This window comes from Hydra vulgaris, chromosome 12, assembly GCF_038396675.1.
Source record: "Hydra vulgaris chromosome 12, alternate assembly HydraT2T_AEP".
Taxonomy (NCBI): Eukaryota; Metazoa; Cnidaria; class Hydrozoa; order Anthoathecata; family Hydridae; genus Hydra; species Hydra vulgaris.
The window spans coordinates 4,905,137-4,932,522 of NC_088931.1; the positions used below are offsets into that span (position 1 = coordinate 4,905,137).

Below are 27,386 nucleotides of genomic sequence, written 5' to 3' on the forward strand. Positions count from 1 at the left end.
AATGGGTGTAAAAAAAATTAGAAGTAAAAATCTCATAACGCACCGGTAAAATTGAAAATTAAGAATTACTGGTTTTTAGTTTTTTGATATAATAGTTATGGAAACAACTTAATCTCAAACTATAACTATGGGAAAGTGATCACGAAAATATGTCTAAAAAGGAATTCGGTAGCATATTATTTTTATATTTGAACATAAAAATAGGAATCTGATATAAATAAGTTTTTCTAAGTAATCATATTTGTCATGATATTAAAAGGATTGTTCATTCTACTTAGGTAATGAATTGCTCCACAAGCATGGTTTTGCAAGCTATCTAGTTTGAGTAATTTTGTTTTATGTGTATTGTGCAGCCCACGCTATATTAGCATATGCTAGATGACTATGAATTAAACTATAATTCTTCCGTCCAAGGAAAAATAAAGTTTTTTTGGACAGAAATCAAGAAATATGCGAGGTTTTAATAAAACATCTGTTACAAATGATATTTTTAAAGCAATGTGCCTATTATGATTTCTCCATGATAAATTTTCATCTATTTGAACACCAAAAAACTTTGCAAAATTTTCCCATTTTTTTGTTGTGTTGTTAATAAGCAACTCTGAAATTTTTAACGGTAGAGACATTGATTGACCTGTTTCATGAAATAAAATATAGTTAGTTTTTTCACAGTTAATGGATAGTTTATTTGCTTTGAATCATAAATAAAAGTCTTCCCGTTCAGTATTTATTGTTGCGAATATCAATTTTAAATTACTATGATTATAAATAAAAGTCGTGTCATCAGCATACATTATTGAAGATACTATACATGATGCTTTATACATATCATTAATGAAAGTTAAAAACAATAACGGTCCTAATATTGAGTCTTGAGAGACCTCACACTCAAAAACAAGAACACTTTACTTCTTGTTTATTACAAACCGTTTTCTATTATTTCTGTTACTTCTGTTACTTTCTGGTACATCTGTTACTTAGATTTTTACCCATTTATACATTAGTCCTTTGACACCACAATTTTTTTTTAAATATTTTTGTCGTTGTTTACAAAACAAACATACAAGGCTTCTGAAAGAAGATCATAATGATCTTATCATCAGAACCTTTCACAAGTTTTTTACATCAATACATAAGCAAGACTAAAAAATTACAATAAATCGTGATATAAATTGAAAATATATACAAATGTTATATATAATTAAAAAAGTCTGATCTTATTGTCAGAACTTATAAAAACGTGAATACATAAATACATACATACATATGTATATATATGTATATATATATATATATATATATATATATATATATATATATATATATATATATATATATATATATATATATATATATATATATATATATATTAGGGGTATTCAAAAAAAGTGAATTTTCAAATCTAAAAAACCATACCCCCTAAATTTGGGGCAAATATATAAAATGAGCCTCACAAAGTTTGAGCGCTGTCCGTTCACTTTTGACCCCCCCTCAAGCTAATAATTTAGGGGAAAACTGACCGAAAAGTGGTCGTTTTCGGGCGTCTTGAGGGAGGGGCAATTTTTTTTTTAATTCAAATTTTTTTTTTCTGCTATATATATATAGGCCTATATTTTTGTTTAAAAATATATGGTTTTTTCCTTACTTCTCAAAAGTCTATGTTTGGTGATATTGAAAATCATGAAAACTGGTATTTTTTAAAATATATTTTCTGTTATGCCTAATGTTATATACATATATTTTCGTGTAAATTCTGATAGTTTAAAACTTTGAATTTTTCTAATAAATACAGATTAGTACATACAATAAACATTAAAAATGAGTGAAGCACAACTTAGGTCAATGAAAAAGGAACTTTTTATTATAAAAGAGGCAAAACCAGCTATATCAGGTATAAACATTTTTATTAATATTGGAATTATAATGAGTCATTAGTTGCTAAAAAATTTATTTTATTTATAAAATATAAATTTTTCTAATTAGATATACAACTTCCAACAGGCTTGGATATACTTCAACATTTAATATATAACCAACAATGTCGATCTGTATCAATATCAAGTATTATTGCTTGTCCCCCTAAAAAAAATTTTTCTAGATGTTCGGAGAGTTGTTGTGAATGTATTTTGTCTAAAATCAAGAGACCCTGGATTAAAGCTGGATTTGATGTGTTAACTGATTTAAGTTTAGTTAAAAAACTTTTTAAATTGCATAAGTCCTATTCCAACTTGAAAAAAAATGCAAAAAGGGGAAATAGTGGTGATTTGGCTAAACAAAACGAGTTTGAGATTGAAATAAAAAAACTTTTTTGGGCTGGTAATTCTAATCTCAAAGACACAATCAGTAAAGATAAAAAAAGATCACTAAAAGACAAGATTGAAGATCTAAAATTTCTTGAAGATCAGGAAAATGAAAGAAAGTTTGTTATTGGTTCAGAGGATATTAAATATAGAAAAAAGGTATTCAATACTTTTAATTAATTACTTTAGCTCTTTCTCAAGCTCTGTTAATTCTTTTTTCCACTAATTTTAAAATTAAAAACTAAAACTACATTTCTTCTGTTAATTAGGCAAAAGAAAGCATCAGGAAGAAAAATCGTTTACAGCCTAAGATTTTGAGAGATGATGTACCCAACGTTGAACTTATAGACACAATTCTAAGCGATGATTCTTCAATTGAATCTGATTTCGAGCCAGGTGATTGGTATCATATAGAAGTCTTTGAAAACCCAGACACAGTAATTGCAAAAATTCTAAAGATGTTTTTGCTGGTAATGTTTCGCTTACTGCTACAGCCTGTGATATATCACCAAATGTTTTACAGAAGGTAACAAATGCAATTCTATATCAATCAGGTGTTGATCTTAAAGAAGTTAAAAGCAGTCAATCTACCGCATATAGAAAAATGAAAAAAGAAAATGAAAACATGGCAAAAATTTCAAAAGAAGATGTTAAAGCAGCCATAGACGCATCTCCATATCCATGTATAATTCATTTTGATGGGAAGACCTTGTTTGAGCTAAACAAAGGAAAAATGTTAAAGAGGGATAGAATGGCTGTTTTAGTTAACATTAATGGACAGACTTACCTACTTGGAGTACCTCCACTAGCGTCATCCACTGGTGAAGATCAGTTCTTAGGTGTAATGAACTTAATTAAGGAGTATCAACTTATGTCAAAAACTAGAGGAATATGCTTTGATACAACATCATCCAACACTGGGACAAATAAAGGATCAGTTTCCAGAATATCTCAAGAACTGGATAAGTATCTCCTCCAAATAGCATGTAGGCATCATGTGACTGAATTAAGAACGCTTCACTTTTGGAAATTAGTGACCAATGAAGAAACTAGTGGACCTGATAATCCTCTTTTCAAAAAGCTTAAAAATATTTTTAAAGAACCTAATTTTAACTATCATTCAGTTCTACTGTTACGGTTTGATTGGAATAAGGTTAAAAGCAGTTTTTTAGAAAAGGCAGCTATGAAGTCATTAACATTTTGCAAAGCATACGTTAGTAAACCAGGTATTATAAGAGATGATAGAAGCGAGCTTGCAGAATTAGTTGTCACGTACTTATCCCCTATAACATATAAAGTAAGAAAAACTGGTGCTATTCATCATGCAAGATTTTTAGGAAAAGCAATTTATTATCTAAAGCTTCGGCTTTTATTCAATCAACTTACGTTTGTTCAGGAAAATGATAAACTGAAAACTGAAATTAAGCTTATTACAGAATTTATTGTTTGCTTTTATGCAAAATGGTATCTACAATCTGAGGATGTCATCAAAGCTCCTTTTCTTGACATTACAGCCATACATCAAATGCATCTGTACAAGAAGGTATGTACAAACCCAATAGCTGTCGATGCTGTATTAGAGTCTCAGTATAAACACTGTTGGTATTTGGATTCAACAATGATACCTTTAGCTTTGCTAGATGATGAGTTAGCATCAGAGGAGAAGGCAAAAATTGCATCAGCAATTCTGTCATTTGATATGCCTAGCTCTGACTATTATAAGCCTGAGAATAAAGTAAAGCAAGATATCAAGGAAATTTATAAAATGAATACAAAAATTGGGAAAAAACCACCATCCTTGTCTGCCTTGGTTGATGTTTTTTCTTACCTGATTTTTGACATGATTGGGTTTGATAAGCAACGAGTTCAAGACTGGCTCTCACTTCCACCAAACTATTGGCATACTCAGTCATGCTTCAAAAGTTTTCAAAAATATGCGGAAACTTTGATTTTTGTAAATGACCATTCAGAACGGTCAATAGGTATGATGGGGCAGTATATTCATAGATATTCTGATGAAACTGAAAAGCACAACAGATTGCTAACTGTGGACAAAGTTCGATCTGTATTCAGATCACAAGAACAAAAATCCGGTACAATTTCAAAGATTAAGTTTAATGATGGACTTGGTGTGATGCGAAAAAAGATAAAGAGTTAAACTTGATTATTATTAGATTTGTAAATTTTTTTTCTGTTATAAAACTTGAATACAAATTCATAATTTTATTTATTCTTGCTCATTTTGATTTTTCAATATAGATAAATAGTGTTTTTTTCAATATAGATAAACAACATTGCTGAGGTCACAACCAACAACTGTTCATTCTTTCTGGCAAAATGAAGTTGGTTGCTCCCTCTGGTATGTCTTGGGAATAGTTAGAGAGGCCTTGTGTGTATATGTTAATACACACAAGGCTTATAAATATATATATATATATATATATATATATATATATATATATATATATATATATATATATATATATATATATATATATATATAAATATATATATATATATATATATATATATATATATATATATATATATATATATATCTAACTTTAACTACAAAAATTCTGATTTTCATGATTTTCAATACCACCAAACATAGGTTTTTGAGAAGTAGGAAAAAAACCATATATTTTTAAACAAAAATATAGGCCTTTATACATATAGCAGAAAAAAAAAAATTTGAAAAAAAAAAATATTACCCCTGCCTAAAGGCGCCAGAAAATTACCACTTTTCGGTCAATTTTCCCCTAAATTTTTAACTTGAGGGGGGGGGGGGGGGCCCCAAAAAAGTGATCGGACAGCGCTCAAACTTTGCGAGACTCATTTTTTATACATTTGCCCCAAATTTAGGGGGTATGGTTTTTAAGATTTGAAAATTCACTTTTTTTGAATACCCCTAATATATATATATATATAAATATATATATATATATATATATATATATATATATATATATATATATATATATATATATATATATATATATATATATATATATATATATATATATATGTAAATTATGTTAGTGTATTTTACAAATAGAGTGCTCAATGTTCTTAAAGATCAGAGCAATAATAAATTTGTAAAAAACAACTAACTTTTTTCTTAAACTTGAAATTGATCATCAGGAAGAGTACACTTCCTGATGATCCAGCAATGGTGAAACTTCAAGTTGAAGAAAAAAGTTATGTAAGTGTTTTTTACTAATTTATATATATATATATATATATATATATATATATATATATATATATATATATATATATATATATATATATATATATATATATATATACATATATATATACAGTATCGGACAAAACGAGTGCAACCAAATAATGCTAATTTAGTATCTTTATATAAAAGTGCTGCATTTTTTCAATTTAGAGAAATAACTATTTAAATGTTTAGAGACAAAGTTCTTCAAGTTTTATTCATCACAAAGTTCATTATTTGTACACTAAAATTAATAAATTAATCAAAAGTATCAAAAAAAGTTGATTTCCTTCTTGACAAAACAAGTGCAACTCGACAAAATGTTGACCAAGCTGTATTTCGCTATCAATATTTCGAGGTGAATCCTTCGCTGTCGATCACACCCTTGCATCTTCGAGGCATAGATTTGATCGGGTGATCAATGAAACTTTGTGGAATCGCTGCCCAGGTCTTTTGGATTTGTTCAAACAGTTGATCCTTATTACGAACACCTTCACGATTAATTCTGCGGTTGACGATCTCCCACAGGTTGAGACCCGGAGATTAAGGCGGCCAATCCATCACCGATAGGTCGTTGTCTTGAAACCACTGCTCGACTACTTTTGCAGTGTGTTTCGGATCGTTGTCTTGCTGAAAAACCCATTTTATTGGCATATTCCATTCAGCATGAGGTAACATAACATCTTTCAGCATATTTTTATACATGAAACGGTCCATTATTCCATCGTTTTGATGTATTGGACCTAGACCGTTAGCAGAAAAACACCCCTAGACCATTACATTGCCTCCACCATGCTTCACGGTCTTATGGCAGTAACGTAAATTGAGGTGTTTTCCGGCCGGTCAACGTACACGGCAAATCGCTCATCGCTTCCAATGATGTTGAATGCCATCGCTCTCAATGATATTGAACTTCGATTCATCACTGAACAGGACAGTTCTCCATTTCTGCACATTTCAGTCAATATGAGATGTAGCAAACAGGAGTCTTTTCTTCTGGTTTTTTAGTGAAATCAGCGGTTTGTTTGCAGGGCGTCGAGAAAACAATCCGGCTTTAACAGCACGTCGTCTGATTGTTCGGTCCGATACAGGCAGCTCTAATTGCTTTTGTATCTCGACTGATGATATCCGGGATCCTTCTTGACGGATCTGACGATCATAGAATCCTCTCTAGAAGTGGTGGAACGCGGTCTTCCACCTTTGTTATCTGCTGCCAACTTCCCCGTAGAAGGATGTTTGGAACATAGTCTTGATACAGTCCATTTTTTCACGCGATATTTATCACAAATACTTTTTTGTGACATTCCACTTATGTAATCGCCAATAATTTTCTTTCTTAGTTCCAATCCAAGACTGTCGAGAGCCATTTTTGCACTTGAAATCATAAAAATAATAAAAATAAATAATCACGCTTCTCAAGGCTTACCGTGTTACATTTACCTTGTGATGATACAATAATGTTCTGTGGAACACAACTTCTTGGTTGGATGTGGACTGTATTGATGTAATGAAACAATTGTTGTATTTCACTTCATGTATTGATGTTCTTCGATAAAACACTTTGATAAAACTCACTTCGATAAACTGTCTTGATAATACTGACTGATTGACTTCTATATACTGACTGAATTACATGTCGATTGACATGTCTCTTATATAGTAAAATGAACCTGTGTGAACCTGTTCTGGAAGATTCTAGATGCTTCTTTTCGATGCTTCTGGAAGCTTCTGGATGCGTCTGGATGCTTCTGAATGTTTCTGGATATTTCTGGATGCTACTGGATGCTTCCAGATGCTTCTTCTGGAAACTTCTGGAAGCTTCTGCATGCTTCAGGAAACTTCTGGATACTTCCTTTAATTATTAAAAAACCCGTGACGTTGACACGGACCAGACTTAAGAAAATGAAACAAACCAAAAAAGTTGCACTTGTTTTGTCCGCTGCAAAATGGCACTTGTCAACGAAATTCTGGCTGTGTGTTGTCACCTGTCAGCTGATTGCTCATGTCATGTCATACTATGACTCCAGACTCCTGAACTCTTTGCTGTGGTAGTATAGTTCGTTTCGTTTTTAAAACATGTAAAATTAGGAACACTTTTTAGCATTGTTTGATGTTGGTTGCAAATGTTTTGTCCAATACTGTATATATATATATATATATATATATATATATATATATATATATATATATATATATATATATATATATATATATATATATATATATTATATATATATATATATATATATATATATATATATATATATATATATATATATATATATATATATATATATATATATATATATGTATATATATATATATATATATATATATATCCATATATATATATATATATATATATATATATATATATATATATATATCCATATATATATATATATATATATATATATATCCATATATATATATATATATATATATATATATATATATATATATATATATATATCTTCAAGTAGGAAAGACATCTCTTTATAATAGGAAAGAGAAAATACAACTGTCTTAAATTAAAAAGACAAATACGTGGTTGTTATAAAAAGTATTTCAATGTATCATCAATAGATAAAATAAATCTTTAAATTTACTTTAAAAGATCGGAAATGTATAGGGTATATTAAAATTGGGTATGATAATTTTATTCCAAAGATACGGTACTCGAAATGTAATGCAAGATTTGTTCAGCAAATTGGTTCATATACAAAAAATTTATTTCTAAGCAATTATTTATTAATCGGGTTTAGAGAAAAAAGGTTATTAAAGATAGGTAAAGTTAAATCGTTTCTCCACATGTAAATAAAACATAAAATGTTATAAACATTGAGCTCGTAAATATTCAGTATTTTCATCTCCATAAATAATGGTTTGGAATAAGTAAAAAGATCCGCAAAATTAATCAATCGGATCGCATGTTTCTGATGGCGATAAAACATTTTAACCTACTTTTTTCGGTGCTTCCTCAAACCATGTTGGCAGAATTTATATACGTGTGAACATGGCCTACTTAAATTACACGGCCTGATTTGTTGTATTTTCCGTAAAAAATTAAGAGGCCAGTTTTTTTACGGCTCAAGTATCAAAACTTAATTCTTGTTATGGTTAAGAGTCTTGTTTGCACTATAATTTTTTTATTCTTATTTTATTAAAATGGTTTAATAATAGTTAGATTTTCTTTGAGTACTTGCATTATTTTGTGATGGATTTTTTGTTTACTGATTGTCTACTTCAGTTTATTCCAATAACATAGAATACTGAAATAGGTTTTCAGATAGCTAAATATAAACATGCAACTGAAAATAAACTTACATGCTTCTAAGATTGCCTAAAACTCTCCATTGGAAATCAAATCAAAGGTTTGTAATTTTGTATTTATTATAATTGAAATAAAAGAAGAAATACCTTTTTACTAGGAATATTTATTTGGTCTTTGTCTTTTTTGGAATTCTTTCACTTGATCTTTTCTTAATAAATATGTAATTTCTTTTTGCAAATTATTATTAAAAATATTATTAACAATACGAGATCTATATTTGATTCCCCACTTTTGGTGTTTTTCATTAGTAAAATTGACACTGCTATAGCAAATCTTTTAAATTTGTTCTGCAAAGTTTTAATTAAAAAAGAATGACTGCAATGTTTTATCAGAATAAGAGAAATAACATGTAAAATACTAAAAAGATGAAAAATAAAATTATTCAGAGGTTGAATTGGATATATAGGTTCTTTTCTGTATAAAGTAACGAATAAAATACTTGCTTTAGTTTATATATCTGTGCTATCTTTATAAGGCTGACACTAGTATTAATGCAGACAACTAAGCAATATCTTACATAATATTTTTTAAGGATTATCAAAATTCTGATAAAAATTTTATGGGAAAATCTGCCAAAATCTTTTTACTAATGCATATTTCTAAAAGACTCACAAAAAGTCTACCACTGGTCATTTAACTATACTTACTAAAACCTAGCTCCAAAGGATCACGTTTTAAATTGGAACTAAGAACAAATGTAAAGCCTTCTTTAAGCAAATCATTCATAAGAGATACAATTGCTTGTAGTGTTGTAATTAAAGTACGAGAACTTTATTTGGGTAATGTGAAGTATTTATCAAACTTTTATTTGATTAAATTTCAGTACAATTTGTAACTTCTCTATAAATGTGAGTTTGCTATCACCTTTCAAAGCAGCATTGCCAAGTTTGATTAGATGAATTGAGTTCCTGTTTTGAATTAAGTATGATAAATAACTTATATAACAATGACAAAAATTGTGCTGTTTTATTTCTTTTAGGAAAATAACTCAATATTTCAGCAGCAGTTGTTTCATCAAGTATTGTCAATGTTGACAACTTGTTTGTTGTTTCCAAGATATGTGACTTGATAATTAATTTTTATTGATAAAAATATAAAAATGCATGAACATTGGTAGAATGATTATCTGTAACAACAGCTGTTATCTTAAATTCAGATTGGTGCATTGAGTTAATACACTCATCAATCTCTTTTTTCAAACATAGACCTGTTATGCAAACTTTAGGTGATGATTTTGAAACATAAGAATAAATTTTTGAAGCCCTATAATCATAAAAACAAAAACAACTTCTTTATAAAGATTATTTCCTCAATCTTCACTAAATTGTTTACCACTTTGATTATGGGCTGCTTTTGCAAATACATCTTATCCACAAGAAGCAGATAATCAATTAATATCAAATTTTTGTCAATGATTTTACTAATATGTTAAAGTTCTTTTATTTGTAATTTTCACTTCGGTGAAACCATTTAGGTAAAGAAATATGATTTATTAGCAATAAAAAATTAGCAATTTTTTTAACGGCTGTTGACTCCAAAACAGTAGGTATACCTGATATTTCTTGGCCTACTGTAAATAAATGACCTGATTTGTTGCATTTAAATTGCTGCATGTTTCAAACATGTAGTGTATTTGCATTGCAAAACATTGTTTTGCAGTGTAAATACTTCAAAGAAAAATCCATGTTTTTTACCTAATAATTGCAATTATAATAAATACAAAATTACAAACCTTTAAAATAATTTCCAATGGAGAGTTGTGGGTAGTTTTAGCAAGATGTAAAGTTATTTTTAGTAGCATGTTGGTATGCGTTGATATAGCTATCTGAAAGCCTATTTCAGTATTCTGTATTATTGGAATAAACTGAAGCAGGCAATCAGTTTACAAAAAATTCAGCACAAAATAATTTAAGTACTCAAAAAAAATCTAACTATTATTAAACCATTTTAATAAAATAAGAATAAAACATTTATACTGCAAACACGACTCTTAACCATAACAAAAATTAAGTTTTGACACTTGAGCCATAAAAAACTGGCCGGTTAATTTTGTACGGAAAATGCAGCAAATCAGGCCGTGTAATTTAAGCAGGCCATGGTGTGAATAAATGAGTAGTAAAGTTGGGTTAAGGCTTTTTTGTTTAAATATGATCTAGATTTATATAAGACTCCGTTACTTTTAGATATTTTCGAGCAAGTATGGTCAATATGCGGTTTCCATGTAATGCTCTCGTCGAGAACCACATCTAAAAATTTAGTAACGAAATCTCTTTAATTATGACTTCATCAATAAATATTTTAGGTAAATTTTGGGGTAAATAGCGTTTTTTAGAGAGCGAATGGAAAAAAATCCATTTGGTTTTATTAATGTTAAAAGTTAACTTGTTACATTTGAACCAAGTAGATATGTTTTAAGTTCATCATTCATTGTAGAAAAGAGTTTGGGTATGTCATTATTAGTCAGGAATAAGTTGGTGTCGTCGGCAAACATGATACTCATTAAGTTTGAGGCTTTGTTTTTGTTAGATTAAGAACAAAAGATATATAGATTAAGAACAAAAGTGGGCCTAAAATAGAACTTTGAGGAACACCGGGGAGTTCCTATAATAATGTTTTTATTTTGCTTTTAAGATGCTGTCGACTGTAACAAGTGCCTTTGAAAGCTCTATAAATACTTCTAGTACATGCTCTCTTGCATCAAAAAAGTTGAAATATTTTATTTGAAAATTCAATAATAGCATGCTTTGTTGAAAAACTTTTTTGAAAACCAAATTGATTTAAAAAAAATAAAAAGTTAATAAAACTTTGCTTAGTTACAAGGACTAATGAATTCGATTGATTACTTTTTCACAAACTTTAGAGAACGTTGGTAGAATGGAAATGGGACAGTAGTTAGACATATTATTATAATCTCCATTTTTATAAATAGGATTGACTTTAGTAACTTTTAACATATTAGGAAAAGTGCTGTGTTCAAAAGAAGATGATACTAAATGAAATAATAGTTTTCTAAAACATTCAATGACGCGTATTGCTACATTACTAGTAACGTAGTCATATCCATACGACTCATTTTGTTAAATTCTTTATAGGATACTTTTTCATTTGATAAACTTGATAGAAGGTTTTCTCCAATAAATTCATCAAACTTCTCATTTGGCTAATTTTGTTACTATCATTTATATTCTAATATACTTTGTGAACATAATATTTGCATAATATTGCATTAACAACAACAACAACAACAACAACAACAACAACAACAACAACAACAACAACAACAACAACAACAACAACAACAACAACAACAACAACAACAACAACAACAACAACAACAACAACAACAACAAGCTATATTTACCGTAAATAAATTTTACAATACTATTTTTATTTTTTTTAATCATTCACTATCCCCATGGCCGAGAAGACCACTACAGTCAAGAAGGCTATTTTTGTGGTTACAACCCTCTCTCAACTCCATAACTCCGAAACACAAACCTCGACGAACAAGGCCGCTACGCGGAGAAACAAGTTAAGCGCTGTACTAGCAGAGACGTGGTGGGGATTGAACTCGGAACTTTTCGCTTACGAGGCAAGCGCTCTACCACTACATCACTACTGTGGTGTAGTGGGGGATGCATACCCCATCTCTCCCTCGACCAGTGATGGATCCAGGGGGAGATGGGCATGCATCCCCCTCTTTCCTGAAGAATCTGAAGGATGTGCATCCCCCTCTTTCCTACAAGAATCTGAAGGTCCCAAAATATCTTAGAAGTAGAGGACCTTTTTTTTCTTTTTTCTTTTTAGGAGTCGCAAATGATACAAAACACAAAAATATTTCAACATCCCCACCCCCAAAAAAATTCCTGAATCCGTCACTGAATGAATTTAAAGCATTTTTGCAACACCGTGAATCAAATGCCATCGCACTGAAAAATAATATTATTATAAGATATTTTTTCACGATATATAGATTACAGTCACATACGAGTTGAATCAATCGAACAAGCTAACAAGTTAGTTGATATTTTCAACCAGCAAAATACTAGCCTTAAATATACAATGGAACTTGAAGATAAAAATAAATCACTCAAACTTTTAGACATTAATATTATCAATAAAAAAAATGGCCAATAAAAGTTCAAGATTAAATAACAAAAAAAACCTTTACCTGACACAAAAAAAACTACCTTCTATAATGATTTAAATATAGTTTTGCTACTGTGGATACCTGTAATAACCCCAAAATTTAAAAAAATATGTCGGAATTTTGGTTAAAGACCTGTCTTTAAATCCAGTTCTAACTTAGAAACAATATTACCAAGTAAACCCATATTTTGGTTAAATTTTTATACATACGCATACATAACTATAATGTATACATAACATTAATGCATATAACTCAAAGTATTTAAAAAAAGTAATGTTACGAAAAATTTTTAAAAAGACATGGAAAATAGTTTCAAATGTTTAAATTTATCATAAAAAATACCTGCCTACTAAAATAAATTTACATATTAAATCTATACAAAATGCGTTTGTTTTAAACCATCATTATAATAGAATTTTGGTTAAAGCCTTTAAATCTAGTTCTTACTTAGAAACAATATTACCAAGTAAAAATAAACCCATATTGCTACGCTTTAGCAAACCAGGTATTTATAAATTAACTTGTAGTTGCGGTAAATTATATGTAGGTGAAACTGTTTTGAAAATGTCCATACAATTTTTACAACCCTAAAAATCAATTCATGAGGGAAATGGAATAACTCTGGTGTATCAAACCATAAAAAGTTTTGTCAGGGAAATATTTACTGGACTGACGCCAAAGTTTTAGCAATATGATCAAATAAATTTGAAAGAAAAATTAGGAAAGCTTTGGAATAACGGTACCATCTAGGGCTTCCAGTTAGAACTTTTTTTTTAAAAGTTTGAGCTTGAACATGTTCGAACTACTACGGAAAAAATTTCGAGCTGTTTCGAACTTTATTTTAGCTATGTTAAAACACGCTGAAGTAATACAAAGTATGCGTAAAATATATATTTATTGGTTTATCATCATTAATTAGGACAAAAGTAAATAACATCAATAAGTACTCTTTCATAGTTTGCTTTAAAAAAGCAAGTGCATCTAAAGTTTCGTCATTTAAAAAACTATCTTATTTTAGTGGCAAAAAGTCCAAGACTAGAAAAAGCTCTCTTGGCTTTTACGGATGTAGGAGGAATTGGTTGAAGAGCTTTCAAAAGTAAATACTTTTAAAAATGGTTGTTTTTGAAGCTTTGTTAGCTTCAAAAACAATCATTTTCTTTTGAATAAGGTTTGTTCCAATTTCCTGATGGTCAAGTTTAATTTTAGCGTCTGATTGTTCAATAAAAAGTTTGAGTTGAGCTAAATTCAATTAATTTTTGATTTTTCACTTTTTACGTTATTAGTTACACTATTAGTATTTACTTCCTTCTCATCATCAGAGCTATCGTCAGATGGCTGAAATAATTGCTGAATGATATTAGTAGCAAGATTAGTACCCGGCTTTTTTTTTTAATCTTGTTACCAAATTGGTCATCTTTATTTAAGACATTCCAATTTGTACTTCATGAGTTGAATATTTTATGAGATAAGATAAATGTTTCTTCTTTTAATTATTATTATATTTAAGTATCTGTTCAACAAGTTGACATAAAGGTGTATTAGCTTCATGAAGTCTTTTACTTTTACTTTTAAATTCAATTACAATTTCAGAATACAAAAGATCAGCATCTCCTTTTGAAAGAGTATTGATGGCCAATTGTAGTGGTTTTAAAGCAATACAAAGTTCATTTATACATCAATCTTGTTTTTAATTAGAGGAAAGTCAATATTCATGTCAATCAGAGCTATTTTTACTTCTGTTTGCACCTTAAAAAAGTTTATCAATAGTGCTGCTTATCTTGTCCTTGAATCACAAATCAAAACTTTTTCTTTTCCAGACTTTTCAATTATATTTGGCTGAAGTTTGTCATCATTGCTCACTAATGATCTACAAAACTTTTTAACTAATTTTCTTATTTCTGGGTAGAATCTTCACTAACTTCATGAACAGTTTGAATATCATCAACAACTTCAGTCCAATCTTGATTATCACTGTAACCTTGATCATAATCTACAACTTCCATATTACTATCAACAGAGTTATTATAAAAACAATGTGCGTTAACTATGTTTTTTGTAAACTATGTGTGATTGATGTGCTATCAACCACGCATAGATGAGTGACGTGGTTGTGACACATTTAATGTTCAGATTTAGTGTCATAACCAATTTTTTTTATTAAGCTAGCTCCATCAGTAACAGAAGCTACAATGTCTCTGTCCTAATTTAAATCAAATGAGTTAAGCTTATCACTGATCAACTTAATGGCTTTTGTTGCTGGCATTGTAACTTGGATTCTTAACATTCGAAGCAATGTAGATGTAGATTTAAGATCATATATCTTCTGTTTTTTACTGAAGTATACTCATCAAATGTAAAACTAAGTTTAGATTTATCGTCAAATTTCATTTTCATAGAACTTATAACTTGTTTCTTAACTTTCTTGAACGTGAAGTATTTAATGACAAGACCGCAAACGGTTTGATGGCTTTGAGGGATTTGGTATTCCTGGGCACGAAATGCTGATCGCAAAGTTTAACTTTTAGCAATGGTGTGAAAGCTGATTCCATCAATAACTTATAGTAGACTAAAATTTCAGGTAAAGTTTTATAGCCATCTTTGAAAAACTTTCAATTCGCGATATTCAGACATTTTAATGATTTATTTTATGGATATTACCGTGGGATATCTTTAACAATCAAAAATAAAAATTAAAAATAAAAAATAAAAATTAAAATAATTATTTTAATTTTAAAACTTAAAAGCAACGTTTAAAACATTTTATTTGTGACTTAAACTTGTTAACTAAAAGTGCTGCTTTTAGTTAACAAGTTTAATTCACAAATAAAATGTTTAAAAAAAATAGTATTGCACAACAAAAATTAAGAGATACGAAAACTGTCTAAAAAAGTTAAGAGATACGAAAACTGTCTAAAAAAGATTTTGGTCTAACTATTAAAAAATGATAATAAAGAACCTAATTTTGATATATATACGTGCTCGAACTTTTAGAGAAAAAAAGTTCGAACTTGAACCTCTTTAAAAATGACAAAAGTTCGAACGTTCGAACCTGAACATGTTCGAACTAAAAGCCCTAGTACCAACAAACTAGCTCACGCCACCCAATGGGAATAAATAAAGATGATGGTCAATATCTAAACACATGTTTTAGAAAACCAAAGATGAGTTTTATTTAAATTAAAAGTTGACGTCAATATAATGTTTTCTTTAAAGAGTAATTTAAACGCTTTTTGTAAAAATATCAAGTTTTGTAGTCTGAGGATGAGACCGTTTATTGGTCTCGAAATATTACAAATAAGTAGTTTAAATAATTGTTTTGAATGTCTTCATAAAAAGAAGTAATTTAAAATAAATAACTTAGTATGACATTTTGTGACGGATCCAAGATTTTTTAGTGTTTGAGATAACTTCATGACATAGAGTAAACTCCAAACATTTGCATGTCTATACTTATGTCAAATAATGATGCTTTGCAAAAAATTACAATGATTGGAGGCTTTATAAAACCTATATATAGAAAAAAGCCTAGATATAAAAAATGTAGATATTTCATAACTTTTAAACGGAAATTTTTCCTTTTAGTAACAAGTCAAAAAATTGAATACAAAATGAATAAATTTCATAAGTGGAAAGTTTTAAATTTCAAGCAGAAACTTTAATGGATTATCTAAAAAGTCCACTTAATCTTTTACATTCATTGATATTCTTTGAAAGCTGCTCACCCAAACATTGAAATCTGTATGAGGATATTTTTTACACTACCAGTGACAGTTGCATCTTGTGAAAGAAAATTTAGTAAGTTGAAGATAATAAAAAACTAAGGTCATCAATGGATCAAGACAGATTATCAAATTTGTCTATTATCTATTATAAATTGTCCATTATCTTAATTGAATCAACACATAATTATGATGATGTTATAAATGATTTCGCATCACTGTAGGCCAGAAAAATAAACTTAAAATGACCTTTAAAAAACATTGAAATATTTTTATTATTGAAGTTTAATAAAAATGAAAATTAGTTTGAACTTTTTTTATAAAGTGGGGGTGGAGAGGATGGCAAATTTCAATTTCGCACCGGGCGTCGTTTTGGCTTGCTACAGCACTGAGAATATCCAACAATATGAGCAAATAATATCTTTTACTTATTGCATGCAGTCATCATGTATGTGAATTGAGAATGATTCATTTTTGTAATTCAGTTTGAGATGAACATTCCACAGGACCAAATAATCTTATCTTTCAAAAATAAAAACTATTTTTGAAACTCAAGTTTTTAATTAGAAGTTATTATAAATTTTAATTATTTTTCGTTTGTTTAGTTCAATTAATGTTTTTCCATCAAAATGCATCAAAATGCATTCTCGATTCTTTTACTCAAATGTTGAGTGGTTTGACTCAAAATTTCAAGGTCAAACCATTCGAATATTGAGTAAAAGAATTGTGGAACATTTAAAATCACAAAAAAATTCTCACATATTTCAACATATTATTCAAAAACTAGTTGCTTTAATGTTTCCAATCAAGACTCTTTTTCAGTATTAGACTACACCCAATTAAAAAAATCAAAGAAGTATTCATGTGGAATACACATTATGTGGATAAAAACTGGGTGCGCATTCACCAAACTTTCGTAACTTTTGCGCAGCTCAACTAAGGTTACGGAAATCGTAAGTTCATGTTTTTTTTGGTATTCACCAATGTTTCGCAGCATTTCCATAAAGTTAGGGTAATAATTTAACAACTTATTAATTTAATAACATCTAATAATTAGACGCTACTATTATAAATCATAGAAATAAGGCATCTTGTATTATAATATCATAATATTATTGTTATTTTTTTGTATAACATGATCAATTTATTGTCTTATAATTGTAATATAACAGCATAAAATAGGACCTTAACATATTTAAATTATATGCATTATGATGTGATATTATAAATAAATATTGGTACATCTTTATGACAAGCATTAAGATATTTTTTTAATAAATAACTTAAGCTTAAACTATTTATTTTATATATATTAAGATGTTATTATATTACTAATATAACAAAACATCTTATATAAAATAATAGAAATATTGTTATATAAAATAAGATATTAAAGTGTATTATATGTTATTTAGAGTATGAAGTATTATATATTTTAAAAGATGTTATGTTGTTATGATGCAGTTATAATTTTGTAATATATATATTATATATATATATATATATATATATATATATATATATATATATATATATATATATATATATATATATATATATATATATATATATATATATATATATATATATATATATATATATATATATATATATTTATATATATATATATATATATGAAATTATTATATTGACAAAATAGCAACTATATCTTTATAAATATTAACAATACACTGTATGTATTAATAAAAAAGCAACTATATCATTATAAATATTCTATTTACAGTTTTTTGTTAAATGGTACATGTCTCATTAAGTTTAATGATCATACTTTATTTAGCTGTTTTAATAGCTTTGTTTAGTTTTAGTTTAAATGGAACTTTAGTTAATTTGGTCAAGACCAAATCTAGCGTTAAGCTCAATATGTTGCTTTAAACGATTACTATAATGTAGAACGTGTTCAAAAATTTCATTTGTATAAAAACAAATAGAGGTAGTCAACACATTAACAATGATTTGTAACCAATCATGTTGAGGAGCAACCCGATTTCTTCGGATTCAAAAATGCCCATTTCAATGAGGCTTTTTTCAAAGTAACTGGAAGTTTTCAAAGAGTAATTGGTAAAAATTACTAGTCAATTCAAAAAAAAATTAGTAACAAAAAAAGAGTAATCTTTTGGTTATTAATTGTTTAATATGATTGTATTGTCTGTTATGAATGAAGTTTAAAAGAGTTGATTTATCGACGTCTTACTTAAGAATAGCTTTTTTCCTTTTTCAGAAATATTGTCAAAAGGTATCCTTGATAAAAGTTTTTATTTTTTCTATTTCTTTATTAAAAAAGATTGTGGAAAGTAATCCTAATGCAGATTTCCTTTTTACTTGTTAACAGTCTTGATTACACCATTCAATCAGCCAACTACACCAGAGAAAATATATTTCAATAAGGCTCACCTTCAGGCAGATAGTGATGTGGAGCAATCCTTTGATTTTCAAAAACCGTCGGAGGTCACAAGAGAGGTGGAGCACTTCAGTGCTCCTAACATATGCTCACCCAAAGTATATATTGCAAAATATATATTGTGTGTAATTTGCTGAAAAACCTTTACAATGGCTTAGGGTTAGAAATTCCAGGTGACATAAACTTTGAGGACAGCGATGAAGATGATGTACACTATGTTCAGGCTGAATTAACAAAGTTTTCGACTTGGCATCGAATAAAGTACTCTAATTAAAACTTTGTTTTTAAATAGAAGGCAATAATATATTTTTGAATGTTACATGGATTTTTTTTGATTTTTTATTTATGACTCGTCTAAGCATTTTGCAAACTCCAAACTTATGCTCATGCTAATGTCAAAAAAGTATACGAATTTTTAATTACTTGTATTTAAAAAAAATACTATTTACTTGATATTTAGGATTGAAAAAAATGAAAGTTTGTTTAGTTTTTATTAATTTTATATTAAACAATTGTCAAAATTTATATGCCTCTTTGTAGAATAATCAGTTCTAAACCACTCTCTATCTCTTTTCTACTTAAAATTATTTTCCTAGCTTTTGTAGTAATATTTTTTACTAAATAAATATTCAATAAAAAGTATTTAGTTTTTATAGCAGAGTCTTATAAAAATATTATTGTCATTTTATTAGATTGCAAAAAATACTAATTAGTAATAATCCCTAATTTAAATTAGTTGGAAATTCATGAATTTAATATTAGAAAAGTTTGTTTTATATAATTACGAAAACTTGGTTCATTCAAAAAAAAATCAACTAGGTTGTTTTTTTGCGTAAGTTTTTGCTTAAGTTCAACGCAACTCATGCGCAAAAAAAAATCAACTAGGTTGTTTTTTTGCGTAAGTTTTTGCTTATGTTCAGCGCAACTCATGCGCGACCCTAACTTTATGGAAATGCTGCGAAACATTGGTGAATACCAAAAAAAACATGAACTTACGATTTCCGTAACCTTAGTTGAGCTGCGCAAAAGTTACAAAAGTTTGGTGAATACGCACCAAGGTTTTTAATTACACGCTATCACTCCAGATATAGTCGAAGTTTTCTATGACATAAGTATTACACTAACTATCTACATTTTCCATTATTTTAAGAAGTAGCAACGTCTTAATCTTTTAAATTAGATTCTTTCAAGTATAAAACTGTTAAAACTGGGAAAAACCTTCGCGTTGGTTTTTACACCTACTTTCGTGTTTTCTTTTGTTTGGCTAACGAATATATTTAATGTTTGTTTTCACTATATGTTAAAAAGTTTTTGCATTTAACAGTTTTATGCTTGAAAACAATTAATGTATAATCGAAACATATTATTTAAACTGAAAAAAATTGTTATATTTATTAGACTTATTACCAAATTTGTGGTATTACGACTGTATTGGTTATTATTACGTCATTTTGAAATTTAGACAAAAAATTTCTTTATTTGGCCGCTACTCTTTATTATAGATTTTATAGCTTTACTTTTTGTGTGAATAGTTTAAGTTCTAGTAGAGAAAAATGACTGAAAATTGGTATCTGACCACTTTGAAAGGTGTTGAATACGAACATGAAGAGAAATTAACCCAATTCCTAATATGTTAGAATAATTTTTAAATTTTAAAGTGTCAACAGTCCTTTTTTTATTCTTGTAACGATAATTTGTTACAATTTTCAATTATTTCTGGAGATGCCTCACTCTCATTGTGAAATAAGATGATTTGGAAGAGTTTAGGTCTCTGAAAGAAAATAAAATGTTATATTGCTTTGCATAACTCGCATATTTATGATCAATATTTTCAAAAGTATACATAATATAACTTACTATACAACACATTAAAAGAATAACTTCTTTTTTTATTATTCTAATAATTAGGTATAATTTCAAAAAATTGGTCACATGGTAATGTTTTAGGTTACATGCTCAAATGTTGTGTTAAAAAATAAGAAACTAAAATGCAAACTTTTTTGAAAAATATTTAAAACCTGCTTTATTGAAAAAAGCTCAAAAATAAAAATGAAAAGGAATAACCAAATATTATTAAAATTGAAGTTTATATCATTTAAGTTATGAAAATAAAATATCAATCAACTTTCACTGAAATGATAAACTCTATTAACTTCAGAAACCATACCAAGCCAGTAAAAATCGTCGTATTTTCAAAATAGGTATTGTGACATATTATTAATAACATATTATTAAATAATTTCATATATTTGTTTTTTAAGGAAGTCAAATGTTAGAGCAAAATCATCATCGTCGAATACCCTTTTCATTTTTATAATTGAATGAGAAGATGGTATAAATTGATGGAAACTTCTTGTCATAGGAATAGTGGTTGCTATTAAAAGTCTATCAGTAAGTTTGTTTCTTACAAGCTCCATTTCTTCAGTAAACACAAACGTAATCCCACTGATTGACTTTTGACAGTATTCAAACATTGTTTGAGAAGACAGTATATGACCTGTGGTTGGTCTCTGGAAACTAGCTGTTGCAACAAGCCTTTTAATAGTGCCACCTATTCCATCCCATGGAGATTTTCCATGGCTTGTTGCAAACAAATTCCAGATGCAACGAACAGAAAAATCTTGAGCATAGTGACATTAATTGTAAAAATGTTTACAGTTTTTATACTGCCCTGCACAGCCATCAGAAAAATAATGCATTTTTGCAATTGTGGGACAAAGATGAGTTTTTATATGATTAATGGTTTTATGTATAACTTCATTGATAAATCCAACATCGTGATTTAAATTATCTGAAATTACACAAAAAGAATATATTTCCAATTTTACTTTCTTGTCGTAGATGACAACTGGATGAAGGGAACATTGACTCTTGCTCCAATGGTAACTCTGTATCTGTTCTATTAAAGTTGGTGAATTAAAATTGTTATGTATACGTGGTAAAAGTCACGTAGATAAACGTGATTAAAGTCATGCATTCATTTATGATTATTGTTTTAATGACTATTGTAATTTTATAATTGTCATGGGAATTATAACTTTGTATTTATATAAGGATTTATGTAATAGAACAGAAGGTTGAAAAACGCTCAGATAGTTGCTTTTAATATCTATATAAAAATGCAATAATGCAACAAGCTATTTCGGCCATTATGCCACCAGTATTTAATGGTAACCATCAACGGTTTATCCGTCAACTGCGAACATATTTGCAGCAATAGACATTGACGAAGCGAAGAGAAAAACGATAACATTAACATGTTTGCCACCACAGATTTATTCTGTATTAGAAGATCTATGCTTGCTGTCTTACCCAGAAGACGATCAAGTGACTTACGAAGAAATCGAGGAAAGTAGTATGAAGTTTTTTAAACCAAAGTCATCTTTAATACTACGCTTTAAATTTGCAACAATTAAAAAAGCAAGTAACGAGAGTGTGACAAAATTTTCACGACGGTACAGTGAGCCAGTGACTGGACGAAAGTATAAAAACCAAAATCAGAATTTTGATGTCTAAATGGTTTCAAACCATTATAAATATACTATAAAACAATTTAAAACCCTTTATATACACCTAATGTTTTAATGAATATACTAATGCTGTGGTTGAAGTAGACGCAAATGTAAATTAGAAAAAAAAAGTTATAAAGAGAAAAATGTTGTTTAAAAAATCGAAATAAATAAATAATATTTACATAAAATATTGCGCTTTTTAAAATATTATATTATAACTCTATATATTATCTGGATTTTAAAAGTTGTTAGACTAAAATTGGTAAGTAATTAACATATTTATAGCAATTTTAAATATGCTTAATGTGTTATATTTTAATGTCTAACTTTTGCTTTTAATTGACATTGTATTTTTTTTATTGCTACATCTTGCTTTTATACTCAAATATTTTAAAGCTTATATATGTTTGCTTTAATAATTTCATAAATTTGGCTGCCACTAGGCGCCACTTTATGTTTAAACTTTTTTACCAAACAAAAAATCTGTAATTGCGCTCAAAAGTTTTTATTTGCACAAAATTTTAAAAATAGCGGAAAACATATAATACGGTCTTACTCATACTAAACATATATATATATATATATATATATATATATATATATATATATATATATATATATATATATATATATATATATATATATATATATATATATATATATATATATATATATATATATATATATATATATATATATATATATATATATATATATATATATAATTAAAATTTTGTTGTTATTAATTTAGCGCTTGTCAAACCAAATAGATTTAATAATCTCTTTTAGTTGGTTTGGTTGCGGTTACTCATTTTAGATGTTGAAATGATGTTTTTATTAAGGCTTAATGAATGTCACAGGAAACAAAAATTCACTAACTTATTTGACTCAACAGTCTGTCAATACATGAAAAAGAAGACAGTAAACTTGTATACTGTATACGAAAGTATGCGATTTTATTAAAGAACAAGATTTAGAGTTTCAAAGCAAAAAGTTTGAGAGTCAATTTCATTTATTCATTTTGATTATGGTCAGAGATGGATTCAAAGTAAATTACCCGGTGCAAAGTTTATTAGAAGGACTCCAGCTTGGCTTGAAAATAATTTTAATAAAACATTAATAGTAAAAATAAACAACTCGGCAGACCTAAATTATCATTTCAAAAATCATCATCAAAAACAAAGAAAAGAAAAGTTGCAGCTTTGTCAGCTTCAAATTCTTGTAAGTTATTGTTTCCTAAGCTTGTACTACTTGAAGCATACATGGTCAATTTTTGGTGATTGTGAATGCATGGGAACAATATAACCACACAAATTTTAAAAATTCTGTAGACGCTCGTAAAATCTGTTAATTAGAAAAACTAATTAATGAAGCAAGAATATAATTCTTTTTACGGGAAAACAAGTTTATCTAGCAACGTGTAATAGCATGTGTAACTAGTTACAGTAGTCTCTTGTTTAATTGCGCATCCCAGGCAATTGCGCGTTTAGGCCTAAAATATTTGTTTCAATTTTTTACTGAGTTTTTTGTTGAAAGTGTAATTAGATCAGAAAACGTAACTATTATTTTCCTGTGTTAAGTTAAAAACTAGTTTTTATAATAAATATTTTGAGATAATGATTTAACAGAATGTAAATAGATAAATAATTCGAATTCGAATCGAAGTAAATGATAAATCTTGTTTTAAACAGATAATTATAAGTTTTAACGATTTATCAGTCAAGTCTTATTGAAAAAACTTTTATAAAAAAGCTTCATTTTAAATTTAGCCGTCTATTTACAGTTCCCTTATTCCAACTTTTTTATCCTAACTTCTTATGGCTAAAGGCAAAGGAAAAAGATTATCAGAAGATCAACGAGTCGAAATTATAGCTAAACTTAAAAAAAGTGATGCACCAAGAAAACGAGCGATTGCAAGAGAATATAATGTAACTGAAAATTTAATTCGATCTCTCTGGAATAATCGAGATTAAATAGAAAAAAGAAGTTTACTAATGACAGGAGAAGCTAGAAAAAAAGTGTTTCGATTATTGTTTGGAAAATTTGAAGCAATAGAAGTTAAGCTATATATTTGGATTGATGCATTGCGTCGTTGGAAGATTGAAGTGCCTCCATCGTTAGCAATTATGAAAGCAAAAGTTATAGCGCAAAAATTAAATATAAAAGAAGAAGAATTTAAAGCTTCTTGGCAATGGCTCGCAAACTTTCGTCGTCGTTGAGGCTTAAATTCGATGCATCTCTTTGGGGAAGGAGTTGAAGTTGACAAAAATGATCCTGTTCTTCTTCAGCAACTTGATAACCTTTACTCAGTTATTAAAATGTGCAGACCCGAAAATGTATATAATATGGACGAAACTGGACTTTTTTTTCGCTTGCTGCCTAGATGTTCTCTTTTAATGCCTACTGAAAGCTTAGTAACTACAAGAGGTAAAAAAAAATCTAAAGAAAGAGTGACTTTAGTTGTTTGCTCCAACGCAACAGAATCTCACAAAATACTCTGTTCTATGATTGGAAAAGCTGCACGACCTGCTTGTATAGTCGGTAGAACATGGCCTATACCGTATTTTTGTCAGAAAAATGCATGGATGGATGTCTCTATATGTTGGAAATGGTTCATTGAAGTCTTTTATCATGAAGTTAAACGAAAAACTGGCTTCCCTGTTTCTTTTATTAAAAGACAATGCACCTAGACATTTTGAGGCGTTTGAGCGAAATTTTGTAAAAGTTGTTTTCTTCCCTCCAAATTGCACACGTTGGAAGCAACCATGTGATATGGGGATTATTGCGGCTCTCAAGAAGCGATATAAATATCTATATCTCTCAGACATATTGTCATATTACAGCCTCGATGTAAATTCAAAGGAATGTCTGAAAGAAAGTAGTCTTTTGTGCAAAAGAGGTGCGGCAGGAATTGAATACGGGAAGCCCACACATCTTCTTGACTCTGCTAAGTATGTCGATTTGGCTTGGAAATCAATTAAACCTTCATCTCTTAAAAATTGCTTCGACAAGGCAAAATTATTTCAGATTTCCAGTTTTGTTAACTCTGAACTATGCTCTGAGGAGGCTGACTTTGCATCTTTTATATGCTTTTGCTGCTGAACGAAATTGAAGGAATAGGGAATATGATCAGTTCGAAAAATATCAGCAATTTTCAATCAATTGACTGTGAAGATTCTCCAACGTACATTGAAGCAATCAAGGAAGATGTTGAAGATTGTTTGTCTCTCGAAGAAAATAATGATAATGCAGTTGCTATGGATAACAATTCTGATGAAGAAGAAGCTAATAATGATGAGATAGACGATGGTACAGGCTTCTTAGGTATTGAGTTTATACATTTATCTCTGATCGATATTGGCAAGCAATTAAAATGTCAAAAAGCTAAAGCAATTTTAAAGGATGACAACGATAAATTAATGAATAGCTACGGACAACTATTATCAAACATACGATCAGTAATTATGAAAATTAAACGAGAAAAGCTGCAGAATGCATATCAGCCTACAATTCATAACTTTTTCCGTCATGCATAATATATTTCTTAATAAAGATTTGTTTATATAGTTAATAATTTAGTTTGCTAAATTTTTCTTATCTTTTTCTTATTTGCGCACTCCTAGTTAATTGCGCACCGCAGTGCCTGTTTCAATTTGCGCAATTATGCGAGATACTACTCTAATCATATTAAAGTTAAATAAGCTATTCACGAGCGAGGATCTCATCATAAAATACGTACTAAATCGTGTACATAGCACAAATAAATTAAATGCAACTATTAAAAGTTAGTTGTTGCTGAGCAAAATTAGGTATCCATAGCAACAAAATAAAAAATAAGTTCACTTTTTTAAAAAAGCACGACCTCATATTGGTACTTATGTAAAATATGGTAAAGATACCACTCGTAAAAATATCTGCAAATACCAAAAATTGACTTTTGCTTTCCAAAATTTGGTATCCATAGCAACGAATTAAAAAAACAACACCTTCATAAGAACCGCAGACATCATTTTATTACTCATACTAATTTTAGTCAATATAGCCCGAATATTAAATTAGTTATGAGTTTTGTCCAGAAAAAGTGAATTCTGGCCCACTGTAGACGAATTTCAAGAGCTGCTAAAGGATGCAAGTTTACCGATAGAGATGACAGGATGCGCGACCAATTTATTACTGGCTTTAACGATGGAACTTCGATCAAACGGCGATTACTGGAACCTGAAGAACTTACATTTGCAAAGGCTTTCGAGGTTGCTGTTACTTTGGAACGAGTGACTCAAGAAGCCCGACAGTTGGATGGTTCCGATAATGTGATAGTTGCAACAACATCGCTACTTCCAAAACAACTGGTTTTGCCGGAACAAATAAAATAACATGTTTTAATTGTGGGAAATTTGGACATTATGCACGGGACTGCGAGGCAAAATGAAAGAACTGTTGACGCAATCATCGAAATAAAGACTGCATCAAACGATTGCAATGTTTAAAAGGAAAAGTGAGAGTTTGGAAATAATGGCATTCAGTATTCTCCCGGTAACAGCGTTGCCATCATTAAAAGTTAAAATAAACGGAACGTTCTGAACAGCATTAAGTGATTCTAGATGCTCAATTACAATGGTTCATGCTGAATGTACACGTGGACTTGTTTCAAAAAGTCAAAAATTCATCACAACTATGGGAGGAACTGTGCAAGTACTATGTGAAATGGTAGTTAAACTGG

The 27,386-nt window shown here is 28.8% G+C and overlaps 2 protein-coding genes across 2 annotated transcripts; both read left to right on the plus strand.

Moving 5' to 3' along the window:
• Positions 1 to 1,752: 1,752 nt before the first annotated feature.
• Positions 1,753 to 4,526, plus strand: LOC136087790 (uncharacterized). Its single transcript, XM_065811291.1, has 3 exons — positions 1,753 to 1,891; positions 1,984 to 2,459; positions 2,570 to 4,526. Exon 3 carries the CDS (start codon positions 2,905 to 2,907, stop codon positions 4,456 to 4,458), a length of 1,554 nt encoding a protein of 517 aa, XP_065667363.1. The 5' UTR covers positions 1,753 to 1,891; positions 1,984 to 2,459; positions 2,570 to 2,904; the 3' UTR covers positions 4,459 to 4,526.
• A 20,371-nt stretch (positions 4,527 to 24,897) lies between these two features.
• Positions 24,898 to 25,356, plus strand: LOC136087896 (jerky protein homolog-like). The gene has a single exon (XM_065811517.1). It carries the CDS (start codon positions 24,898 to 24,900, stop codon positions 25,354 to 25,356), a length of 459 nt encoding a protein of 152 aa, XP_065667589.1.
• The last annotated feature ends 2,030 nt before the right edge of the window (positions 25,357 to 27,386 follow it).

Coding starts and splice junctions, on each gene's coding strand:
- LOC136087790 (XM_065811291.1), top strand. CDS start 2,905: ATGAAAAAAGAAAATGAAAACATGGCAAAAATTTCAAAAGAAGATGTT.
- LOC136087896 (XM_065811517.1), top strand. CDS start 24,898: ATGCATCTCTTTGGGGAAGGAGTTGAAGTTGACAAAAATGATCCTGTT.